Source organism: Balearica regulorum, chromosome 7 (assembly GCF_011004875.1).
Source record: "Balearica regulorum gibbericeps isolate bBalReg1 chromosome 7, bBalReg1.pri, whole genome shotgun sequence".
NCBI classification, from domain to species: domain Eukaryota; kingdom Metazoa; phylum Chordata; class Aves; order Gruiformes; family Gruidae; genus Balearica; species Balearica regulorum.
This window is the reverse complement of record NC_046190.1, coordinates 36,755,806-36,779,849: the sequence shown is the minus strand read 5'-3', so window position 1 is coordinate 36,779,849 and position 24,044 is coordinate 36,755,806. Positions and strand designations below refer to the sequence as shown.

Below are 24,044 nucleotides of genomic sequence, written 5' to 3'. Positions count from 1 at the left end.
AAGGAACCTGGCTGGATCTCCGCCTGGTGCGGAGGGCTTTGCGGGGGGCTGTCACGCTGGCAATTTTTTCTGCTTGCACGATCTTGGGTTTTGGCTCAGCTCAAACCAGAGGCAGTTACAAGGGGTCACAGCGGGGAAGAGCTTCCGCATCGCTTCCAGCGAGTCTCCTTGCCAGGGGCCGTGCTGGGGACCCCGCTCCTGCCTCTTACTCCTCCTGGGACTCCACATCAGTGAGCATGAACTATTCTGGCCAGACCAGCGCAAACCTCCCCTTCCCCGTGCGCAGCCCTGTTTGATGCCCGGCAGCTGAACCGCTGCTCGAAGCCTGCAGGCTTGGCCGGCTCCAGCTGCGTATCAAGGAAAACCCATCCCTTCTTGGAAAATCATCGTGTTTCTCTCCCGCACCTCTTTTCCTGCATCCCTTGAATAGTAAATCTTTCCTGGTTGACTTTTCCTCCGGTTCAGGCTGCGGTCGTTGTTCTCCTACGTGCTCTGCACTTGACTCCGTCACCTAATGAGGCTGCGGTCCAGGGGCAGGCTCGTGAGCTTCCAGCCCTGTAAAAAGGGAGTAGAAAGAAGTGAGCCTGGTTATTAAAGGTGAAAGGAGGCAATTAGTGGGAAAGGCGATCGGGTGATGAGAGAGGGGAGGTGCACCGGGTTTTGCTGGGATGGCTGACAAGGCGAAAGGCTCTCAACCGTGGGAACAAAGCAAAGGTATTAATCATGGGCTAAAACAATAATTGATGTTCCTTGTCCCTGAGCTGTTGGCTTCCCCCTTTCCCTCTGCACCTCCATCCTGCAAAAGAAAACACTAAAAAAAAAAAAAGGAAGGCCAGTGGAGGGAAGCGTCTCTCCAACCAGCTTCTTCAGGGGCCACGCGGTGCTTTCTGTCCTCCCGTTATCCCTCGTACCCATCGCCATCGTGATGCCAAGCGATGAGCCCGGTCCCCTGCCTGCATGTCTCTGTGTCCTGAGCCACTCCCAGCCGTGCTGGCCCGTGCACGACATGCCGGGGAAATAACACCTTGCTTTTGTCCTCTTCCCAGGTCGGGGCAATCGGCTGCCATACTTCATAAACTACTTCTTCGACACCTACCTGCTGATCAATGAGGATACTCCCGTGGGTAAGTGGGGCGTCCCTGTGAGCAAGGGGTCCGCTGCTGCTGACCCCCTGATGGAAAGGGATTAAAGAAATGGGTTTCTTTTTGGTTGACAGGTGTAGCTTATTTTCCCTTTCTTTATTTAGCTAGGGATCGGTTTTTAGTAAATGCAGAGATCGACCTGGTCATTCTCGGCCTCTTTCCAGGCTCTCAGTCCATTAAACTTGTGCTCTTCAATCAGGGCTTGTGACTGGCGTTTAATGCGGGAGGAATCGATTGGGAGCGGAGGGTGGCTGGGATGGAGGCTACGGAGGCCCCTTCTCACATCTACTGCTGCCTTCAACCGTGCGACCCGAGCAGCAGCCGCCTCAAAGTGCTCTCACCGCACCTCAGTCGTCACCAGAGCCGTCAAGGGTTGGAGGACTCTGGAAGAGATCTCCTCTAGTGACTGCTCAGATCCACCAGAGCTCCTAGCTGAGGTTTCTGTCTCTTCTTGGGGGTCCCCTCGGTCGCATCTTTTGCAACCCATGGTGTCCTGCTTGTGGGGTTTGGGATGGGGTCCGAGCAAGGAGGCAGGACGTGGAGTCTCGGTGGTGAGTTTTGGATAGATGGTGTGGAAGCTCCTGGGTGGGAGCCGAGCTCTGTGCAGAGATGTGACCTCAGGAGAAGGCTTGCTGGAGCTGCAGCCATCTGCATGGGGAGTTTTTGTCTGGCAGTGATGCTCAGGCTTATTTGCAATGGGAAACGGTACTGAAAACCGCTGCTGGGGTGCCTTTATTCATAGCACCGCAGAAGGCAAGCTGCCAGCAATGTAAGGAAGGGAAGGACCTGACTTCATTACAATTTTTTTCTAATTATTTTCCCCCTGATGACTTGCATCCGTGTCATTTTTCACTCCCTTCTTCAGCAAGCTCACCCCTTACAGGTCGCTTTGCTCCTGGTTTCTTTGCTTTGCTGTCTGTACGCTCTCTGCCCCTCGGTTGCTGGTGTTCCTGCAAGCACACTTTTGGTGCTGGATGTGCCCCGGCCAAGTCCCGGGGAAGGAAGCAGCTGTGCAAGAGCAGGAGTGAGAGCTGCTTGGGAAGAGCTCAATGGAAGCGCTTCCTCGTCAAGTACATGGTTCTCAAAGTACTTGAGCTTGAAATACCTTATGGGAATCGAACTGAACTTCTATTTTGGCAGAAAATGGGGGAAGACTTCTGGCTGTCTGCTTTCCAGTGAGATATTGTGCGAGTTAAATTGTTCTTGGAATTACTTTGGGGGTTGAATTTTATTATTTTTTTTAAAACTTTATATTACACTGTACAGAAATGAAATTCACTCTTAAGAATATTGGCACCCTGGGATTTTGTTTCCTGATGTGCCAGAGGGAAATTTCAGCCTTGAAAGCATGGACAAACGGTGTTTCCGTGTTTTCTGCTGTTGGTAGATGTTTTCAGAGTTAGGCTTATTAACTTTAATAAAAAAAAAAAATATAAAAAAGTCATCACCTGGAAACACTTTTCTGCTATCCTGACTGGGGTGTAAGTAGAACAGTATGTGGTGTCTCTTACCTAGAAAAAAACCCCCACATCTCTTTTTTGGGACCTGTTAGAAGTGCCCATCACCGTGGCGTTGAGCGAATGCCCGCACCCCGTGCAGCCCCCTCCTCCCTCCCTACGGCATCCCCGGGCGGCTGCGCGAAAGGAGCGGTCCCCGCTGCCTGCCGTGCCTAAAGGAATCTTAAGCAACAATTAAGAGATCATTCCCCCTCTAATCACTTACAAGAGTAAATTAGTCTTGTCAGGAGCTATTAAGACAGAGAGCTCGGAATTCATTAGGCGCGATTGGGCCGATGGAGCTGCTGGCGCTGCCGCCGGTCCGGGCTGATTAATTTCTCCCCAAACCTCATCAATGCCCATCTGTTTCATTTAGGTCCGGGGAGAGCAATTTTCAGGTGGACTGACCCTCTAGTCGGTTGTTTCACCCAGAAGCAATGGAACACGCGCGCACGCCGAGGGAATAGGAGGCACGAGCTTGAGGAAGGCGAAAACGATTGAAGGGAATGGGGAAGAGAGGAGGAGGAGGAGGAGGGATGGTGACCTGCTGGGCCATGGTGGCAGGGGTGAGATGGGGCACCGGGAGACCTCGGCTGCCAGTAGCCGGGTCGTGGCGTGTTTTACTCTGAAAGCAGAAGTACCTGCTGGTTAACAGCCCTTAGAAGAAGAGTTTGCAGGAGAAGGGACCATCCGTCTTTATTGTACCGCTCGCCGCCTTAAGCAAAATCATTCCAAGGGCCATTTCGTTTAATCCCAACCCTTTCAGAGGGCTGTGGGTAAGGGAGAGCGAGCGGCCCCGATATCGATGCCGGGGGAGTTGCCGGAGGCGCCTGGCGAGGCGCGATGCTCGCCGGCGTGGCTGCGGGTGGGGTTACCTGTAGCCCTGGGTTTGTCAGCGAGTGGGGATGGGCAGGGAGTGCTCTCGGTTCCTCTCGGTTGGGGTCCCCCCTGCTGCAAAAGGAATGTCGCCTTAGCATAATGTAATGACTGGAGTCTAATTGCCCAGCAAATGGATTCGCTGTATGCGGGACGGGAATGGGAAAATGAAGATGATCCATCATGTCAGGTCTGTAACTAGCCTTATAACCACCTAGCTTGGATTCACCCGAGTTTCTCTGAAAGCTTTCATGCCTCAATGCCTTGCAAAATGCATGACAAAAGAGGCCATTCAGATGAGTGCAATTCCACTTTGCCTTCATCCTAGCGATAACGTTTTAGCATCGCTGGAATAATATTGTCTTAAAAGAGTGGGAAATGCTTTAATCGTTGCACCCAAGCTGATACCGTGCGCTAGGCTTTGCTCTTGGGCCACACATGTCAGGGATGCTGGTCATCCAGGCGTGCTGGGGACAATGTGTCCCTCCTGCCTGTCCAGAGCTTGGTCTGGCGTGCCCTGCTCGAAACTAGGAGAGGGACTAAATTTGGAGGACGGACTTCCTTTGTAAAGCCTGCTGAGGTCAAGCCGTGCATGACAGAGGGGAAACCTGCCAGGATTTAGTTGTGAGGCTTGACCAGCCCCTGGGCGATGTGAGCATGAGAAGATGCTGGTGAAGCTGGGAAAGGCGCCCAGGATGGCTGGCAGGTGGGGAGGCCGGGCTCCCCCTGGGGCTTCTGCCAAGGCTGTCTGCTGTTTGATTCCTTTACTTCTTTCTGGGCAGGAGAGCGTGCAGCTGAGGCTTTCGGCTCTCCACCCCACCAGCTTGCTGGGATGCTCTCCCGTGCAAGTAGCTGGGATGCCTCCAGCGCCTGGTGGGATGCTCAGCCCTGGGTCCCCCAGAGCTGACTGCCTCAGCATCTCCTCCTGCTTCTTAGCCCGTGACAGCATGGGGCCAAGGAGAACCTCTATCTCCGCAAGTCCCGTGCTCGGGGCTGCTGACGAGTGACAGCTCGGAGCAGTGCTGGCTCGGAGCCTGGCTGGGTGCAGAGATTTGGGGCTGAAGGCCTTCTGTGCTCCCTGACTCAGCAGCTCAGCACCACCGTGATGAGGAGGGGCGGGTGACTGGGGGTCGCTGAGCAGCGCCTGCGAGGAGGTGGGGATGTGCGTCTGACAGGAGGCGGAGGGGGGCTGGAAGCGTTAGGGTGTGTGTGCGATGTATGGGGCTGTGCTTTGTGCTCAAAGCCCCTTTCTTCCTTCCCTGCAGCTGTATGCCTCTCCCAGGAGGCATGGGCTGTGCTCTCCATCCCCTGGGTTCGCCATGCTCAGAAAGCAAGGCGGATGACTGACGGGGAATTTTATGGGTTGCTTCTGCCCCCCCCTGGCTTTTCTATGTGCAGCTTTTGCTGAGCTGGTAAATGCACCAGAAATAGCTCGTTTTGGGAGCAGGGTGGGTATGCCTTCGCTACCTTACAAAAAAACCCTGCTCAGTTGGGGACTTGCAGATGGTGACTTCCAAACACTGTTGCAGGAATTTCTGGTGGCATTGATCGGGTCAGGAATCGTGCCGGGGAGCGCTGATGTGGAAGCAGTCTTGCCCAGACACTTGGCTGTCTGTTGGCCGTGCCGTTGGAAGTTTGAGGATTGCAGTCTGGCTCTTGGCACTGAATAGGAGAGCTTTGCTGCCTGACAAATTTCTGATGGTGTGGTTTGACTTTCTACAGCGGGGAACTCGGATTACGCTTTCCCAGGGCAAGCTGGAGCCTTTCCAGGGCGGCTACGTTGAGCAGACCACCTCCTCTGCTCGCAGGAGGAGGCACGAGGAATTTGAGAGGCAAGCTGATTGATTGTTTTCCAGGGAAACCCACACCGGCTGAGGAACTCCAAAACATACAGATGTTTCTCTGCCAAGTTCTTGAGGGGCAGAGCTTGACCTTGGTCTTTGAGACCTACTTCACTGACGTGGGCCATAGTGGACGTTTCCCGTGGAGTTGGGGCTCTTACTGTGCACCCCAAGTTGTTACAGCCTAAGAGGAGCCAGGGGTAGTGGAGTACCACCGCAGTGGTGGCTGATAGTGACTAAAGTGATTAGGTTGAGGCATGTCACCTCTTGCATTTCAGGGCCTTCTGGGATGGAGAGTTATTTCACAAGAGGGCTGGAAGAGGAACTTGGCATTTAGCAGGCGGCGGCAGGATGGTAACTCTGCACGTGGATCTGAGGCAGCGTGTCCCTCTGATATTTGTGGATGACTTCACTTGATTCTCCATCCTAGGCCAGAGGGCTTTTCTTCTCCAGGCAGGGAAGGCTGCCATCCTCTGTGCTCTGTATCTGTAATTTCCAAGGCAATCATCTCTCCTGCCATAGCCTCTCACTGCAGCGCCCTGGTCCTGGGCAACCAGATGCCTTGGCACCCGGGTGAGGTCCCCGGGGGCAGCGGGCCATTCAAGCTGCTGCTGAAGATATGGTTATCTGTGTGTGATTGAGCACGGCCTGTCTTGGCTAAACCCTGCCTGCTCGTTTGATCTCACAGCTGGAGGCATCTGCGGTGGCTGGGCTCCTCCATGGTGGCACTTGCCTAATGCATCACTGGAAGGGAAAAAAAAAAAGTGCTGGCTCTCCGTTTTCTGCGTACTTCTGGGCTGATTAAATTGTTTCAGAGCTGTCTGGGCCGGATAATCCGCACGTGAGGCTTGTGGGCCATCTGTTGGGGACAGCTTTGGAGGTGGGACCGTGGGCGTCTGAGCACGGGACCCTTTTCCCTTTGGTGTCTCCTGGGCTCCCTCCTCACTTGCAGGGGCATGCAGCTACTGCTGGCGGGGGGGCTGCTCTAGCATATCTGCTGTGCTGTCCCCCTCGCTCCGAATTAAATACTAAAGCTAGAAAGAGAAAATTAATAGAAAGTGTTGTGGGGATACTGTTAATGAGGTGCTAATTGGGTAGTAAGGAGATGTGGCTCAGAAGGGACAGGGGATGGCTGTAAAGCCTGGGGTAGCTCCCTGAAAGGAGCAAGGCAGCACAGGGTGCGTTGGGAGCCCATGGGAATTCCTTTGGGAATGACACCAGGTAGGCTGGCTTCTAGCAAAATTTGTCCAATTGGAAGACTCTTGTGGGAAATGTGGTGGCACTGGTAGTGGAGTGGATTGGGGAGCCTGGGAAAGCCTACTCGTTTTGTAAGAAATGTGTGTTAAAGCAGTGGTTGCCCTCTTCACGCCGGTGCTACTGGGCACTCCTGTCCCGTGATTGCACGCTTGGCTGATGAAAGATCCCCCCGCCTTCCCTTTCGAGGTGCTCCATCCAAGGTTGCCATGCAGCCGTTAAGCCTCCGTCCAGCTCCAGGCACGTGTCGCTGCCCTCCCTGCAGCCGCGGCTGCGCCGAGCTGTTAACGCCTGCCGAGTCGGCGGGGAAACTACCCCTGTGTTCTGGCGTACGTGCGTGGTATTTGCTGAATGGCTCCAAAATCACTGCAAAGCAAAGCTAATACCCTTTTGGGAAGGCAAGGTGGGAACGTGCAAGTGGGAGGAAGGTGAAAGCGCAACACCCACGGGACCTTTGCCCATCCCGGTTACACCGGCAGTAGGTGCTTGGGGTGCAGCTAGCATCCATTTGTTCAAGGTTTTTTCTTTTCTAGTCTGTAAAGCTAGTTTTTGGCTAGGCCAGCATTCTGGCATAGCTGATAAGAGCTCCAGGATGAGGTGGGTGTATAAGTCACAGGAGTTAGGTGGGGCAGGCTAGCCCTCTGCTGCGGTGTCACCTCAGCTCAGCTTCACCTGATGGTGAATGCCGCTGCCGCGTGCCGTACAGAAATAATGCCCACCTGGGAGGGCAAACGCACAGCAGAACAAGGGGGCGAGCGCACGACAGAACCCGGTCTATGGCTGGTTACGGAGGTTGGGGACTGGGTGGCAAGTGTCCCAGCCTCCCCGGTGTGTTAGTAGTGGCGTGGGGGCAAGGGTTTTGTAACGGTGAGAACCTGGTAAAGCTGGTTGTTGTAATGTGGCAGGCAAAAGGTCGGCTGGTAAGCGTAGGTAGAGCGTGGGCTCCGTGGTTTGCCGCTGGGCAGATGGTCTTAGCCATAGACCGCAGGGGAGGACACTGGCAGGGCTTACATCTGGGCTGGGGTCCAGCCTGGGCTGTTTCCTCCAGGCTTTCCGTGAGGTTACGTGGCCGGTTCAGAACAGGACGTGTGGGGAACGCCTCCTCTTCCCAGGGCCAGCAGTGGTTTGCTACCCTTGGTAGGGAAACGTCGCTTTTTCGGCTTTTAAAACCATCCCCTCAACTGGACTGAATTTGGTGCCGTCAGCAAAAAGGCTGCGCGTCCCCGGCAGGCGTGCAAAGCCGAGATATTTTAAACAGCCTTTGACTCCGAGCGGCTTCGGGGTTCCTACCGCCTGGTGCGTTCGGGTTTGTGTTACAGCAGGTCCGTATACACGCAGCCCGTTTTCCATACGCGCCCCTTGGGGCCGACGGCGCGATCCTATACGTGTCCACCAGCCCAGTGGGGCGCGCGTGTGTGCAGCTAGCAGAATTGATTTGGCCTTTTACATAATAATTCCGGAGGAATACCGCTAGTCCCTGACTGTGAGAGAGAGATTGAGATATTTTCGAATAAGAAATCTGTGTCGGGAACTTCATCGCGGGCATCGCTGAGAGCGGGTGTGAATATTCCCCTTTAGAAAGGGAGGCTATAGGAAGGTCTCCTTCGTCCTCAGTATTAATTGAGAGCGATGTTATCATCCGATGGCTATTTACTGTTTAAAATGGAGTTTTCCGGCTTCTTGAGCGCTCTGCAAAGGAACAGCCTCGTTTCTAAGAATGACTCTAATGAACAACAATATTCGAGGAGTACTTTTGGAAGGGGATTTCAGCTCTCTCAAGTCCTTTTTCTGTCGTTTGTTGTTAGAAGACCCGTTGATGAAATTACTTGTTGAGCTGTAGAAAGTGCAGCATCGTTAATGAAAACTTAAAGCTAGAAAATTAGTTATTCCCAACATCAGGAAACTTAAGGGAAAAAAGCTCCCCCCAGCCAAACCCTTCACCCTGCGTCATTAAATTAATCACTTCATCAATCACTTAAACTTTCGTATCTGCTTTGCTAATAGGCAATAAATTTAATGCTTAGGTTTAAGAAGAGAAAGAGAGAGAGAAGGAGAAGGGGGGAAGCATATTTGCACTATGGACTAATTAACGTGTCAGGGTAACCTTGCTGTTGATAACTGCCTCATCAAGCCGTATGACGGCTGGATCTCACCACCTTTCGCGTTCCGAGCGCGTGAGCCCTTGCGTGCCGGCCGAGCCCTTTCAAAAGAAACGGAGAGAGATGTGTGTTTGTGGTAATGAGGGGTGATTTTTTTTTTAATCTCTGAGATGACTTTAGTAGCATTAATTAACCGTACAGCGCCGTTTGCGGGCTGGCTTCTTGCTGGAGATTGGGCTGTGCTCAACGGAACGTGCCTGGTTACCTTGAAGCGTCCAGGCTTGGATGTCCGTACTGGCCCAGCTCGGTTAATTCGGGCCTTTTTCCTGGCCGGTTGGAGGCATTAGCAGGGGTGACAGATGCCATCCTGACAAATCTGATATAGAGCAGGGATAACAAGCTTGGTAAAGCAAAAAAAACCAAAAAAACAAACCCAACCACTGGGCAGAGGGAAAAGTATATTTGCATGTATATGGTTTTATATATTGAAATTAGGAGGCTATATATATGTATATATTTTGGAGGTATTAATACACTAAGGAAACGTATTATGGGCCAAGAGTATTTCTGTGTACTGTAGGAAAATACTTGCATATGCATACACTCATAATTTTTCTTTTTGGTGGGGAAGGTGAGCTGTGTTTTTGCTTTGAGTCTATCAATGGGACCTCTTGGAAAAAAGCCATCATCGTAAACAGTGATAAACATACTTGTACATTTTGTCAGATCAGGAATTTGATATATTTGGGTTGTGTGAGTTTAAAAAAGAAGGGGAGAAAAAAAAAAGAGTACACCCCATTGCCCCCTACTTCTATGTTTGCACACATTTTTCACATGCACAGCTTTTCCTGTGCTGCTGCAAGAGGTATCCCATGATAGCCTCAATCGTTCTTTTTACACAATTTTCAGACTTCTAGCCTTAATAAAAAAAATTAACCTTTTAATTAAGCTTTCCATAATCGGTCACTGTGGAAGTACTAGTTTGTCTTTAAAAAAAAAGTGAAAAATTTAAACTATTCCCCACCACCATCAGTTTGTGGTTTTTGCTTCGTGGTGTAAAAGAAGTTGTAAAAAGAAAAAAAAAACAAACAAACACAAAAGACAAAAAAAAAGGTAAAAACCATCCAGCTTCTTTTCACCTGTACCAAAATGATCTGAGCAATTAAAATGTGCAAACTTACTTAGCTAGCCCTCATTACGAAACCCCACCATGTTCCTGTATACAAAGAAGCAGGTAGAAGAGAACCCTTCCGGAAAGGCGTACGCGTGTCGTGGCTCTGAGATTGCGGAACAAAACTCGCGCCGTTGGGAAGCGCCTGTGCAGAAAGGCGCCGTTATCCCGGCGAGCGTCCCCCGTTCGGGGCTGGGGCGCCGGTAGGCGCTGCCCTGGTTGCGTGGGTGGCAGGGTTGCCTCTCGGGACGCTTGTTTTAACACGGTTTCTGCAGTTTTGGGACACGCGCAGGGTGATCACCTCGAATCATTCCCCTCCCTATCTCCTGGCTTTTAAACCAATTTATTGCCAGCGTGTGCTAATGCACCTTTCTGCCTTTGAATGGCTTAATGCGCTTGATTGGCAGGGGGAGTTAATAAATTGGGTCCTCCTGTCAAACTGCTCCTGTACATTGATGGCTTTTGAATTAACTGTAACCATTTGGGGAGGGGGGGGAAGCAGCAAAGCCGGAGACAGCGTTGTTGGACAACTCAATGAAAACATCTGTTCAATTTGCAGCGGTGGTCAGAAGAGCGAATAAGCTCCGTGCGCTCCCTCTCTTAAAGATTTATTAATATTGCTCTTTCCGCGAGGGGGAAAGATTTCAAACACTTGACATTTAATGGTTAGTAACTCAATTTTATTCCGTTCGTCTGCGTGGGTTTGTCAAACGCCTGCGCCGTTGAGGCTGCCGTATGGTATCGCGTAGGCTGGCTGGCTGCGTGTGCGCAATTAGCAGGGTGACTTGGGACCCGAATACGGAGGAACCCCCCCCCCCTTTTTTTTTTCTTCTTATTGATTATTAGGTTTGAGGAGAGCGATGGTATTATGGAACGTAATACCCTTTCACAAACAGTGACGGGGCTTCGTTTCTTACTCCGCTGTTCAGTTTCAAGCAGTTAATTTGATAATAAGAGGGGGGGGAAAAAGACTTTAAAATCGAGAAAGTCCAAGGGAGAGTAATAATTCAGGGTACGGGGAGAAGTGAGGAGCGTTCCCACAGGCGGAGATTAATGGTTGTTACTAATGATTTTGGGAAATAGAGGGGAAGAAATAGATAGGGCAGAAGACTATAAAATAAGTAGCGGCACTGTGGAAAGCCTTGACTCCTGAAATGCGCGTACGACAGCCACATCAAATTAAACACGTCCTACCGGATAAAACAATATTTCTGTACAAAAGAGCACTGATGTAAAACTCGCTGTAGTGGGACAGTAAAGCAAGTAAGTGAAAAGGGACCACGTAGAAAGCACCATCCTTCCACCCTCCCTTAGTGGCAGAAAGGAAAGAGTGGGGAAAAATAAGAAATAAAATTTTCCCTGGCTTCTGCTAGTTGCTCTTTATCTTGAAAAAACTGTTTCAGTCCCGGGAATGCTCTCTGCAGCCCCGTCAGGTACGGAGCGGGGAGTGACGGCTTGCAGAAAGCACGTCGGCCAGAAGCCATTACTCCTACGTATTTCGGTGGGGTGGGGGAAATGGTCATAAAATAAGGGTCCCTTAACATTGGAGAGGGGCAAGGTGGGGGGGGAATGCCCAAGCTGATATCATCGTGCTGCAAGAGGATGCTCTCACAGAAACCATAAGAATTGGTGGCATCCTCCAGGTTTACACAACGCTGACAGCAAGGGACGGAGGAGGGTGAGCCCCGTGGGCGCTGGGACGCTTCGCAGGCGCTTTCTGGCAAGTGGCAGGTAGAAAAAGTGTCTCGGGGGGGTGTGTGTGTGCTGCTGCTTCCCTGGATTTTAAACCTGGAGCTTGGTTTTGGAGGTGGTTTGTTGGGTTTTTTTTTCTTTTGCTTTTCACCTTGAGGAAGAAGAGACAACCTATCCTGGTCCTGTTGCAGAGCAAGCTTGTAAGGTGCAGAGGGGGAGCATTTTAAATACAATTTTCTAGTTTGCATTTTTCTTTTTGATTAGGAAAAATCTAGATTCTTTCAATTTTCCTCAGAAATATGCTGCTGGCTTGGGGAGTTGTTGGTCTGAGTGAGACCTTAGCTGGTTGTGTCACGTCATGTCTCCGTTGCTAGTCTTGCCCTTGGCTTTACTGGGATCCTTGGTGCAGCATCTCTGGTTCTGGGGGACCTCCCCGTGCATCGCTTTGGGGTCCTGCTGGGTGGGGGGACACGGGGAAGTGGGGTCCGTCTCCGACTGTGTCTCGCCCTGGCACAAAGCGCAGAGCCTCCTACATCACGCAGTGGAAAAGGAAACCCTGCAAGGGACTTGTATGGGACGCGTGTAGCGGAGTCTTGAATGCAATTAATATAGCTGGAGAATAATTTCTTTGCTTTCAGGACAGCCCTTGACTGTGTTTTGGTGGTTTTTTTTTTAACCTTGTCCCTTATGGCTAAATTTAAAATGTTGGCTCGCTATCCAAAACTGTAAAAGCCCAGCAGTAGCACATGCGTGTGGTGCTAAATATCGTAGAAACCTGGTCTGTCGTGGCAGGCTGCTGGGCTGGAGAGGTGGATGGGAGCTGCACGTCTTGCAGGCTACACCGAGGTGGGGAAGGCTGGCTCGGCCTGCAGTATAAACAGCAGTTAGCTCCGGGATGCTCTCGCTGGACTTGCTCCCTAAAACGGTACCAATGGCCCTGGGCTCGAGGAGAACAGAGGGATTTTGCGTGAGAAGACGTTTCCTTGCGCATCGCGTCAGCCACCTCTCCTGGAGTTTGCGTCCTTCGGGCAGTACCAGGGCAGCGCTTGGGCTGGCGGGGCCGGAGATGTCCTCAGTAATTCTGCGCAAGTCCTGTCTGTGGGCAAAACCCTTCTGCAGCAGCTTTGTCCTCCTCCCTTGCCAGGTTACCAACTGAATTCCCAGCGTGCGAGGAGAGACCAAAGGCTGCTGCTCAGTCTGGAGCACAAATCACTGCTCCTCGGTTGGCCTCGGTGATTTCGGACCAATGACTCTGTCCTAGGAAGATCAGGAGAGGGTTTCTTTCTCCAAAAACTTCCCCTCTTCCAGCACCTCATCCCTAAAGGCTGTCTTCCCCCCCCCCCCCCCAAAATTGGGACGTTGGTCCCAGAAGTGAAGGAATGCCCCACCCCAAAACAGAGGTTTTGCTAGCGCGGATCTGCACGCAGCCTCTTTGGAGCAAGAAATGACATTTCTTGTTGTGTTTGGCTGTCCCGGCTGGAGGGTGCCCGTAGGGTTGTGCGAGGTGGTGACGGGGCGGGGGGGGGGTTTGGGCGGGCGAGCCGCTTCGCCAGGCGCGGTCTCGTCCCTGTTATCTGTTAAACCCCACCGCATTGTAAAAGTGGAAGTGGCCCCAGGTGGTTGGATAATAGCATCTTTAATTGTGCTCTGAATGAGATTAACTTCTTATCTGACAGTTTGACATCTTTATTATTATTAATGTGTGAATAATACAGCGCGGGGGGTTTTTTTACACATAACGTTGGTAGTAAATGTTTTCCTTTTGTTTAGCGGTGTCTGTTACTTTTGTCGGTTAGCTCCTTTCGGATTCCCGGGATCCCTGAGGTCAAGGGACGCTGCTCCTACTTCTTTCCTTTCTGCGTGGTAATTGCCATTGCATTGCAGCTACTCTCTTTTATTTTTTCTGATCTGTGAGTAGAGGTGGTGGCAAGCAAGTCCTCCGGTGAGCCTGGAGTTACTCAGGGCAATGGGATGGGACACGGTGGGCAGGGAGGGATGGCTGGCACTGTTCCTGAGAGACATTATTATGGCCCTAAAAATCGGCTATAGGTTTGCACCATTCACCATTGCCTGGCCAAAAGAGAGAAAAGTATTCAAAATTCAATATTTTTCCCTAAAGTGGAAAAAAAAAAAAAATCATGCTGGCCATAGGAAAGAGCTGCTGCCAGGGAGGGGGTTTGGGATGCTGGTGGGGCTGTGGGTGCTCTGGCGGGGGCCAGGGCTGTCTCCGAGCGGCGGGGAAGGGAGCTGCGGAGCGTGGGGGGCCACCGCAATCTGTCGGCCCCCCGGAAAGTAGTTTCTGTGATGTAACTCACTATTAAATGAGATAACAAGGTCAATAATGCTTTTGCCTGGGAGAGCTTCAGCCAACACTTCTATCAAAACCAATATTAATTTTCACTAATTAGGAGCTGCAGCTAATGAGTGTCACAGCTAATTTACCTCATCCATAACGAGGGAGAGGAGGGGGTCAGGCGCCTGGGATCAGAGCCTGCAAATCTGCCGCCTGTCTGCTCTCCCTTTCTCGGCCGAGGGGTTCTGGAGCTCAGCTCAAAGCAGCGAGGCGGGGGGAAGAGCTTGGAAGGATTTGCAAGGGAAATTTTGGGAAAGAAAAGGATGACTGTTGTCCTGAAGGGAGAGTTGTAGCAAAGCGTGTTTGCTCTTGAAACTCTCAAATTACTTTCAAAAGCCTCTACGGTACGTTTTATCCCTGTTCTCTTCCGTACCTTTTACCCAGACGACTGCAGTGTGCCAGGGCGCAGCAGCCAGCCTGGAAAGCTCCTGAGCACAAAGCGATGCAGCAGCTTGTCCGTCGCCCTTCGTGCAGCCTTCCGACTCCCTAACGCCAGGCGCTCTCTCTGCCGGAGTGTTGCTGCAGGTCTTTGATTTTTGTGACAAGCTGGACAAGCCTTGCAAAGGACAGGCGTGTTTGTGGGGACTGGATTTTTTTTTTTTTTTTTTTTTTTAACCGGGTAGCTTGTGTGCCGTGCAGGTTGGCTTTCAGCAAAGGTTGCAGGCAGGAGTATTCCACGGACGTTGCCAGCAGTACTAATGGAAAGTGAATTTCTGATTTGGAGTTGTCCCTGTTCATCCTGGAAACTTGGTCTGACGGCTCAGGCAAGGGAAGACAGGGTACGATATCCACTGTATCCTTCTAAAACAGCTCAGGTTTTACAGTCTGTGCTTTCTAAGCAAGCTGGAGACTAAGAATTATCCACAGAGATTATTGTTTTAAGTAAGAATACACTAGAGAAATCTGTGGTCTGTTCTCAGAGACCTCGTTGTTAGGGATGGCTACAAAACTGATGGAACGAATGATTCATCTGTTTGATTCACGTTGCCCTGACTAAACCTCGGGAGCCTCTCTTGCCTGAATCCATCCGTCCTGCCGGCAAAGGGACAAGCAACGCGTGCATCGTCAGCCCGTCCTGACGCGCGCCTGCAGGAGGACAGCAGGGCTGTCGCCTTGTCTGAGGCTGCTTTCCTAACAGACATCCTCCTGTTTGGGATTTCTGAGGCCTTGAGAAAAGCTTTGGGCTTTTAGGCACGCGCTGAGAAACTCATATAGGAAAGTGATGTGCAGAGAAGAGCCCCTCTTGGGAACCATCTCACCGAGAGCATCTTTTTGGGGCATCCCGTGAGGTTCAGGGGGCTCTCGTCCGTACGCATGGTGGGCTTTGCCTCTGGTAATCCACCAAGCTGTTTCTGCTGCCAGTCCATACCCAGCTAATCCCGGCTTGGGCCAGTTTGTTTGATTTGTTTGAGCCGTTGGTCTGTGAAATTGCTAGCCAGCCTGTGGTAGCTCCTGGTAGGTGTTTTGCCTCTACCTGCTCTAAGGCTCGCTGCACCCGCGAATGGCTGGGCTTCTTGACTCGCTTCTCCCGTGTCTGTCATCAGCCTCGGTGGGGAGAAGAGCGTAGCAGCAGAGAGGCTGCAAATGGATTTCATATCCACGTCCTCTTCAGAAATGATAGGGTCAGTGCTGCCCTGTTTGTCCCAAATGGTCTCCGGTAAAGACAAGGGCAACTTGTGGGTAAGCAACTTCCAAACACCTTCATAGCTCGAACCACAAACTGTGAGCCTGTAGGCTCTCCCATGGCCACCTTTACCTTCTTCGTGGGGACTTTGATGCCACAGGCAAATGCCTGTGTTCAAAACAAGTTGGAAAGGAGGACGAATAAGAAGTGGCGAGAGGCGGGGGTAGCAGCCCATTCCTCGGTGGTGCAGCTCTGGTGATGGGGTCTGAACTTCACGGCCAGTTACTTGTGCCAAATCAGTCCGCAGACAGGTACTCTCTGTGCTTTTACAGCCTTTGATACAGAGGTGCGTGCAGTCCGGAACTGCCTTTGGCTAGAGCACGTCCAGCGTTTGAGCAGATCCGAGCTCTGCTTGGGAAGTTGGCAACACAAACTTTTTGAAGGGCAGAGAAAACTCCCCGTTAGCGCTTTCTTAGCTAAACTTGCTGACCCCCGCGGGTCGGCTCTAATCTGAGGAGCAGTAGTTAGTAACAATATTCTTCTGCTGCGTCAACCCCAGGAATCTTTTCTTCCCTCTCCTTGAAGCCTCCCACCAGCCCAGCTGGTAGCAAGAGTGACAAAACGGCGTGTACTGTAGATAACGAAGGGGGGGTGGTTGCTCCACTGATTGACCCTGCTTTCAGCAAAAAGACACAGCTCACCATTACGTTGCCAGCACCGGAGGAATGTCTGGGAAATATTTAGGGAGAAATCCCATCCTAGAGAGATTACTGACTGTAGCTGCGCTGTCTTTGGATGACAAATGTGTGGGTTTTTGTTAATGTGCTGGATGAAGTTGTATTTTCAAGGTTTACCCCGATTTCTATGGCGCCTGTTGGCTGTTGCAGTTGCAGTACCAGTCACGCTACAAAAATAATAGCGCGGTGCTGACAGTGAAATATAAGTAAACAGCAGCATCCATGAACTCCTTGATGGTATTTGCGCATGGGAAGATGTAGCCTCATGCATCAAACGTCTTGCGGCAATGGATTCCCGATCCTTGAAAAGGAAGGGTTGGAGGGGAGTGGGTGGGGTTTGCAAACCTCTCGTCTTAGCTGAACATGAGCAGGAGTGACTTGGTGTGCTGGGTCAGATGGTGGACTCTGTGTTTGGCTTTTACCCAGTCCATTGAGGATGTGGAGTTTGGAGTGGGAGGGAGATCTCAAACCAGGGCGTGCTTTTGCTCCTCGGCAGGAGGCTGCAGCCGGGGCTCTGCTGATGAAAAGTGCCCCCCACCGAGGAGATGGGAGCCGTGGGAGCGCTTGGGCAGCCCAAGGCTGAGCACGTTTGCCGGTGGCTATCCCCCTCGCCTGCTCTTCTGCGTGCCCTTTGGTGGGGGCCAAGGCGGCTGAGAAAGCTTCTTTGCACTTATTGCCTGGGAAAAGCGACCTTCAGGCAGAGTAGTTCTTGGGGAAAAGCTTCCCCAACCGTGACAGATTTGGCTATAAATCTCCGGTATTAATGCCCAGGTTCCCAAGGTCTGTCATCCTGCATGCCGGCGAGGCATGTGAGTTGCTCAAAAACAACGTACTGACTCATCAGTCATTTTGGAGGCACGTCAGAAAGCTGTTGCTGCAAGTGGGGAGGTTGAAGGAAGCCTGTGAGCAATGCTGGTGGGGGGGTACACGGGAGAACATCAGGTGGGCATCCCACAGTGGTCCTGAGCCCCACAGCTGCCTAGGGTGGGGGGGTTTTGTCCACCACATTGTCCTCTACCCTTCTCAGCACTTGGTCTCTCCGTGACACCCCAAATTGCCCTGCAAGTCTTTGGGAGCAAGCCGCAGGTCCTGCTTGAAGCCATGCCTTTTCCTTGGGCGTGCAAATCTGCACCCCCAAACCGGACTTGCCTTTGCGAGGGTCGCTGCCGGTTCCATGCCACATTGGCAGTGAATAACGCCAGCACCCAGCCAGCTGCCACCCGCTGCACGAGGACAACTCCGTTGCAACCGCTGACATTATTTTGTTTGGGTTTTTTTGTGTCTGTCTTCATGAATAATTCTAAAAGAAGAAAAGAGTGTCTCTTTTTTTTTTTTTTCTTACGGAAAGAGTCAGACTGGTTTTAAAATAGACTCAGTTTGAGGGGTTTTTATTGGTATAGGTATTAAGTTAGTTATGAATTTCTTGTACTTTGGGTCCTAGGAAAATCCTTCCCTTATTCCTTTCTCATTCACTCTTGGCTAATAAGGCTTATTAGCACTCTTTAATAATGAAAGATATAATCTCAGCCCAAATTTGAGGACATTTGGGGAGCTACCTAGGTCAGGGTGCTCTCTGCATCCTCCCAAGGACAAGGGCTAGAATAGAGAACAACCAAAAGAGAGGGAGAAGAGTGGCTGGCCTTTGATGGGAAGGAGGAAAAGAGGCACGTTTCTTGCTGACGGTAGGAAAATGCTCCCTGCCCATACTGTCCAAGAAACGGTGAAATAGCACAGGAAAGGTTCAGCTCTGGCAAACAGGTTTTCACGGTTAAAACCCTTGCCCTGTCTATTCTTCCCCTGTACCCTGGAGACGAAGGCACACTGAGTTTAGACCCTGCAATGATGCTCTGAGCAAGTATTGCTTCCAGACCGGGTCCTCAGCCCCTCGGGCACGCGTTTGCGGTGCTATTCAGCACGGTGCTGTGCAACGCCCTGCAAGAGAAGGAAGCTGAATTTGCCCGTGGGAACTGGCAGCGTGGCGCGTGGATCGCCGAGAGGGTGCTTGAGAGGCACGGGAGGTTTCTGAGATGGCGTTGCATGCGAGTTAGAGGCGGGTGCTGCCAAAGGGCTTGGAAAAATATTTCACGTGTGAGACGCAGCTGTCGGGGCAGAGGTGGCTGGGACTCATCTCTGATGTGTACAAGTAGCTGTTGGCAAGTAGATGCTGAATTTGGTGGTCAATATCCATTTCTCCCTCAATCAGGGCTTCAGGAGAAAGAGAAGCTTTGAAAGTCTTTACTTTGAGCAATTGAAAGAAAAAGCCTAAAACTGTGACTTATTGGATCACTTTTCTCTTCATAGATTTCCACTTTTAGAACAGCCTGTGAAACCTCAGTGATTGCTTTCTTTTTGCCTTCAAACAACCCGGCAGCTGGGATTTAGCATGGAGTTTTTGTTTTCAGCTTGGATTTTAAAATGCCATTTGTTTTTTACGTGTGACTAAGGGAGGGGTTTTTTTTGAGCATGGGCAGGTCTGGACACCAAGCGTGGGGTGAGTAGACTTGGCTGTCCCTTTTGCAGCTCTGACCCAACTTGCAGAAAGAGCTGCATGGAGCCAGGCTGTTGCAGGTCACCTTGGCCTTGGGGAATGTCCCAGGCTGACGTGTGCCTTAGGCTAAGGGCCCTACTGGGGTGACTGACATGGTGACTTGGGTGAAGCTCTTGAGAAGTCTACTGTTGAACATGGCAATGCAGTTGGGGGTAAAGGTCTGGGAACGCAAGGTCTTCCACTTGATATCTCTTAAAATTGGGTCATCTGGCTGGTCTTCTACCCATCCCTAAAGTGAATGTAATGCTATAGAGAAAGGGCAGCTTGTTAAAAAAAAAAAAAAAAAAAAATGGTGGATGAAAGCTGAGCCCTGCTGACATCCCCGGGACAGGGTCCTGCCTGCTACCGTTCATCTGCCTCACCCCATGCAGCTTTAGGTCTGTAACGTGAGGGTTTTGCAAGCATCGTGGCTTCCCTGTGCAACATTTGCTTCTCTATCTTCTTAACAGGGTGACAAAGATCACAAAAAGCCTATTTCACTTCTCCTAAACATAAAAATTGTCTCGCTCTTAAACAGCAAAGTCTTACCTAGGGTGTTGGGTGTCCCTCACCCTCTGCCAAAATGCCGCAATCTCTGGAGCAAAGCTTGGTGGCAGCAAGGGGGGACAACTGCCTTGGAGCAACATGGTGTAAAAGACTAAAACTGTTCTTGTTGGAGGGTTTGTGATTTCAGACATGTCACACGGATCCGTACAGGCTACAATTGGTGGTACACAGGGAAGGAGGAGTCTGGGCTTGTTGCATGCCCGAGGGATTACATCAGTCTTGGAAATAGCCCTTTACTACTTCCTTTCTTACCCCATGCTCCTTGCTGCTGTGATGAAATCCCTGAAGCAAATCTTCCCCGGACTTTTGAGACAAAATGCTCCTGGACAGACAGGATCCTGAGTCAGGAACCCCGTGGATGCTTGCAAGGTATTGTGGAAGCTACCGAGAGACGTTTTCACTGGCGTTTTGCATAAAGTCAATTAATGCTGGTATTCAGCTTTGTACTCGTTCTCTTTGTGACAGCTTCTGTGCGAGTTGTTTTGTGTTTTTAAGGAAATTCAGGCAGGCCGAATGCTCCGCGTTTGTGTGAGGATATGGTTTTGTGCAGGTGCTTCCACAGACCCTTGGCAAGCCCTTTCTGGAGGTACATTGCATTCCATCAAGATGCAAAAGCGTTCCCACCTGACCGCAGTGACCGTTTACATGGTGCGAGCAGCCAGTTGCCAACACTCACAGCAACAGTTGTAGGAGCATTTAGCAAGAAATCCTTTGTCTGAAATATGTTTTTAATAAACTATTCACTGAATATATTCAAATAACAAATAAATTCCTGCAAATCCAAGTCTATTTGCAGACAACTCGTAAGTGAGAGAGGCTAAATTAATTAAACGTTTTAGTCACTAGGGATAATGGTCCAGCTGTAACAGATCTCCAGATGTTTGTTTGCAGAAGAGTATGCTTTCATAGGAAAAGAAAAACACTCGTGGGTATATTAACTCAGAAACAAGTTTACAGCTGTGTGCTTGTGCGCTCTGCCTTGTACTCCCACCAGCGACTGCGGAGTTCTGTTCCAAGGTTTCCTCTTGCAATAAACAGTCTCTTTATTTCTCGCTCATTGTCCTCCTGGCCTCGTTTAGACATCTGTGACGTGCAAAGTGAGGCAATGGCTCTGTGAAAGCCTCCCAGGCTTCAACAAATATCACCCTTGCTGTGCTCCGGGGTGTTCCACGTGTTGCCAAGTACAGCTGGACTGCTACTTCTTCCAGTTTAGGCTGTTGCGGCTTCACTTTTCCCTTTTATTTGGGTGGGTTTGCTGCACCGGACCATAGACCGGGAGAACAAGATGCTGCGTGTTGTGTTATGGCTGCTAGGAGCTTGCGGGGACGAGTGGAAGAGTTTTGGTGGGTGGGAAGGGGAAATGGTCTTGATTTAATTTTATCTATAGACTGGAGCTCTGCCCGACTTCTACCGGAGGAGCTTGGCTTTATCAGTGCATTAGAGTCATCAGTCCGGTGCGCTCCATCCATTTCCCTCGGTCTTATTTTGTTTCTGTTGTTAAACAGCCCAAGCTGGTTTTGAAGCCCCGTAGCTGAAGTGCCCCATTACTCACAGGCGAGAGGACAATAGAACACGGGGCTCCTCTTAAATGTCTCTCCACGTCGGCGTCATTAATAACCGTAATGCTGGCATCACTTGCTCCTAAATAGCCTCATTTATCAACAAGCAATTTACTGCAGCGCCGTGGCTGGGACACAGATAAGCTTGTGCCTCAGATACCCAGGCACCACCTGCCAAGTCTCTCCCCACCTTCTCTTTGGCATTTGGGAGGGAGGGAGGGAGGCACGGTAGGAAAGGTTCCATCCAAGATGCGGCAGTCGTTGCCAGCCCCGAGGAGTTGGGTTGTGCTCAGAGGAAGGCAGCTTTGAGGCCAGGACCGGTGGAAGAAGGGGTTGATGAGTTGCACACGTTGCGTTTCCCCAGGCTGTCACCTTTGTGGAGGGTCTTCCACGTGTCTGGTTGCTTCTCTTGGTTTTCTTAAGGGTTTTGTTTGTTTTTCAGAGAGTGGGAAGAGCAGGAAATGTAACCTTTCCAAAGCCGGCTGCCTTGGGCTTCAAATTTCTGGCCTGTTCTTGTGCCTTGCTTTTACTCTAGTCATATTCTGGAGATCAAGAGGTGCTAACTCAACTCCAGAGAGACGCATCAAGAAAGGATTTCACTGTGTCTTCATTATAACTACGCAGAATCCATCACCCAGCACGTGTCTTTGAAACCTCAGAGAGTTACGGTGACAATCCGAGGCCAGTTTGCTTACGGATCTGAGGTCTGCAGACAAAACCACCTGACCTCTGGTACCCGTTTCCTTCTGGCTTTGGCCAGGCAGTGGGACTTTGACCCACGTACCAAAGCACGCCTGTGCTGGAGCAAAACATCCTGAGATATTTGGGCTGAGGATGGCTATATTTATTTGTTCCCCTGAACCATTCAGAGAGCGGAGCAGCTGGGCCATAGGCAAGCTGTAGCACTAAAGGTTTTGTATTCCCTGTGAGACTGAGAGCCTCGGGGATGTTGCATCTTTTGTAAGGCGCAGATGAGATTTCAAACAAGCCGTGAATGAATCCTGCTTGAACTTCACTTGTGCAAGTAAAATTTGCTGACGGGTTTGGTTGGGTTTTTTTTTTTTTCTTGTTTTCTTTCCCTTTTTCCCATTCATATTGCTCAGCTCCTCAGCTTGACAGGCTTGCTGGTGGAGGAAGCGGCTCTCAGGCAGCGCTGTTTCGGAGGTGGCATTTTACACTCTGGCTCATCCCTGTTACAGGAGCACAGCTGGCGGCGTACCGGCACGCCGTTGATGGAGCAGCTCAGTACTGACGTTTGCATGACTTCTCCATTACCGTTGCCGGCATCATCGCCTTGCTGTCCCAGGGGTGTCTTACACCCTGTGGGCGTCTTGCAATCCTGTTCAATGCCAGAACAGTCCTGGGACCTGCTCCGTTGGCGGTGCAATCTAACGAGCTTTATCTCTGACCTCATATTAATTGCAGAACAGCTTCTCTTTTCTAATTAACACAAAGCTATGTTACCTTGTCTGGGTAAGATGCAAACTACTTCATGGTTCATCTTACTCATAATTTATTTACATCAAGTAGCAAAACACCTCATTAACTAGACTTCTGGGGTCTTGCTTTTCTTCTGTGTGCCCCGGTGTAGTTCTGGAAAGCTCGGTATGGCCAAAGAGAAGCAATGAACTTGAGGATGCTGGATCAGCTGCATCTTCTAGTCTCCTCTGCCTTCTGCACTGAGCGGGGGAGATTGCAGTGGGTATGCACCCCTGTTTTTCCGAGTCAAGGTGACTCCCATCTTGAATGCTCTCAGCAGAGCTCCTGTTAGTTCATTGCATCCGCTAAATAGAAAGTAATCCCTGGAGCTGGGATCTGATTTCAGTCGTCACTACTTTCCCAGTCAGCAGAGCTGGTTGGTGCTCTCTGGACATATGGTAACTCTCAGTCTTCCACCTGCTCTGGGACTCCCTTTGTGGAAGGGATGGCAACATCTTGTGTGCCTTGGTGGCATGTTTTGGCTCGACTATCCCCTAGGCAAGCCTTGTCTAATCTTTCCTAGTGAGAGTGCACAGCTTGCTTCAGGTGGTTACCTGTGGTCTTTATGCCCCGACTGGCAGATGCCTCTGAAAATATGGGTGCTGAGCATCCCTGCTGCTACGTGGTTTTAGCTGGCAAGACACCTCTCCGTAGTCAAAAAGGGAGGCTGCAACAGATCACCTGCTGAAATAGTTTCTTCTGACCTGTGAAGCTCTTTGCATGGTGTTGTGGTTTCTCTGGCAGGAGCAGGAGTCTCTCATTATCTCTGTTCTTGCTGGCTGGCAGTCGGAATGCAAGCTGGCCTGGCTCTGTTTAGAGAAATAGTCCTCTGCCCTTCGGCTCCCCAAACGGGACTGACCCCGGCACTGGGGGCTGCTGGTTTAGTCTCTGCACTTGTTTGTACAACTTGTTTGGTCAGTTGGCATAATTTCTTGTTTCTGGCGGCACAGTGACTCTCCACTAACATCAGTCACTACGGAAAGCCCCTGGCCGTGTGGTTCTGGATCCTCGTTAGTTTAGAGTTCACCCCAAGGAATGGCTTGGAGCGATCGCTTTGGAGGAGTTTTCCCAAAACCCTATCTTTGCACGTAGTCAGTAACCTGGGAGGACAATCTTCTTGCTATGTCCATAAGGACTCTTAGCTGTCCCAAGAGCGGTGGGATGTCCTGTTCCCTGCCTGTGCTGGTTCATGTTGATGGGACAGCTGGCAACCAGGTCTTTCAAAGAAAAATGTTGTGATGCTGAGGAAGAACATCCAGCTTTCCTTAGCTATTATTTTCACAAAACTTGCCAGTACACTGTGTTCTTTGTGGTGCGAATCCTTCTCCTGTGTTGGGCTGTAGCTTGTCAGGGAGGGTCCTGAGTTGCTGGGTGGAGGATGGTCGTGGTCATTGCCAGGAGTACCTGCTGTGAAAGTTCTTGTGCGGCTTCTGGTGAGTGGCTCAATGAATTTACTGGGCATCTCACCTACAGGCATGTCTATTTTCCAAAGAAATGTGGTCTTCTGAAAGCCGGCCATCAAGGTAGGTGTTGCTACCTCAAAAAGTTGCCTTCAAAAATGGTATTTGGGGAAGGGGATTAAATATCTCGCCAGTGACTAGGTGTCCTGAGTCTTCTCCGGTGGTCT

At 50.8% G+C, this 24,044-nt stretch overlaps 1 protein-coding gene across 1 annotated transcript in view; it reads left to right on the top strand.

Moving 5' to 3' along the window:
• Positions 1 to 24,044, top strand: part of CDH23 (cadherin related 23) — a 207,754-nt gene that overhangs the window by 14,367 nt on the left and 169,343 nt on the right. Inside the window, exon 3 of the mRNA XM_075758935.1 lies at positions 1,047 to 1,124. Coding sequence (XP_075615050.1) covers positions 1,047 to 1,124 — 78 coding nt within the window. The remainder of the gene's footprint in view (positions 1 to 1,046; positions 1,125 to 24,044) is intronic.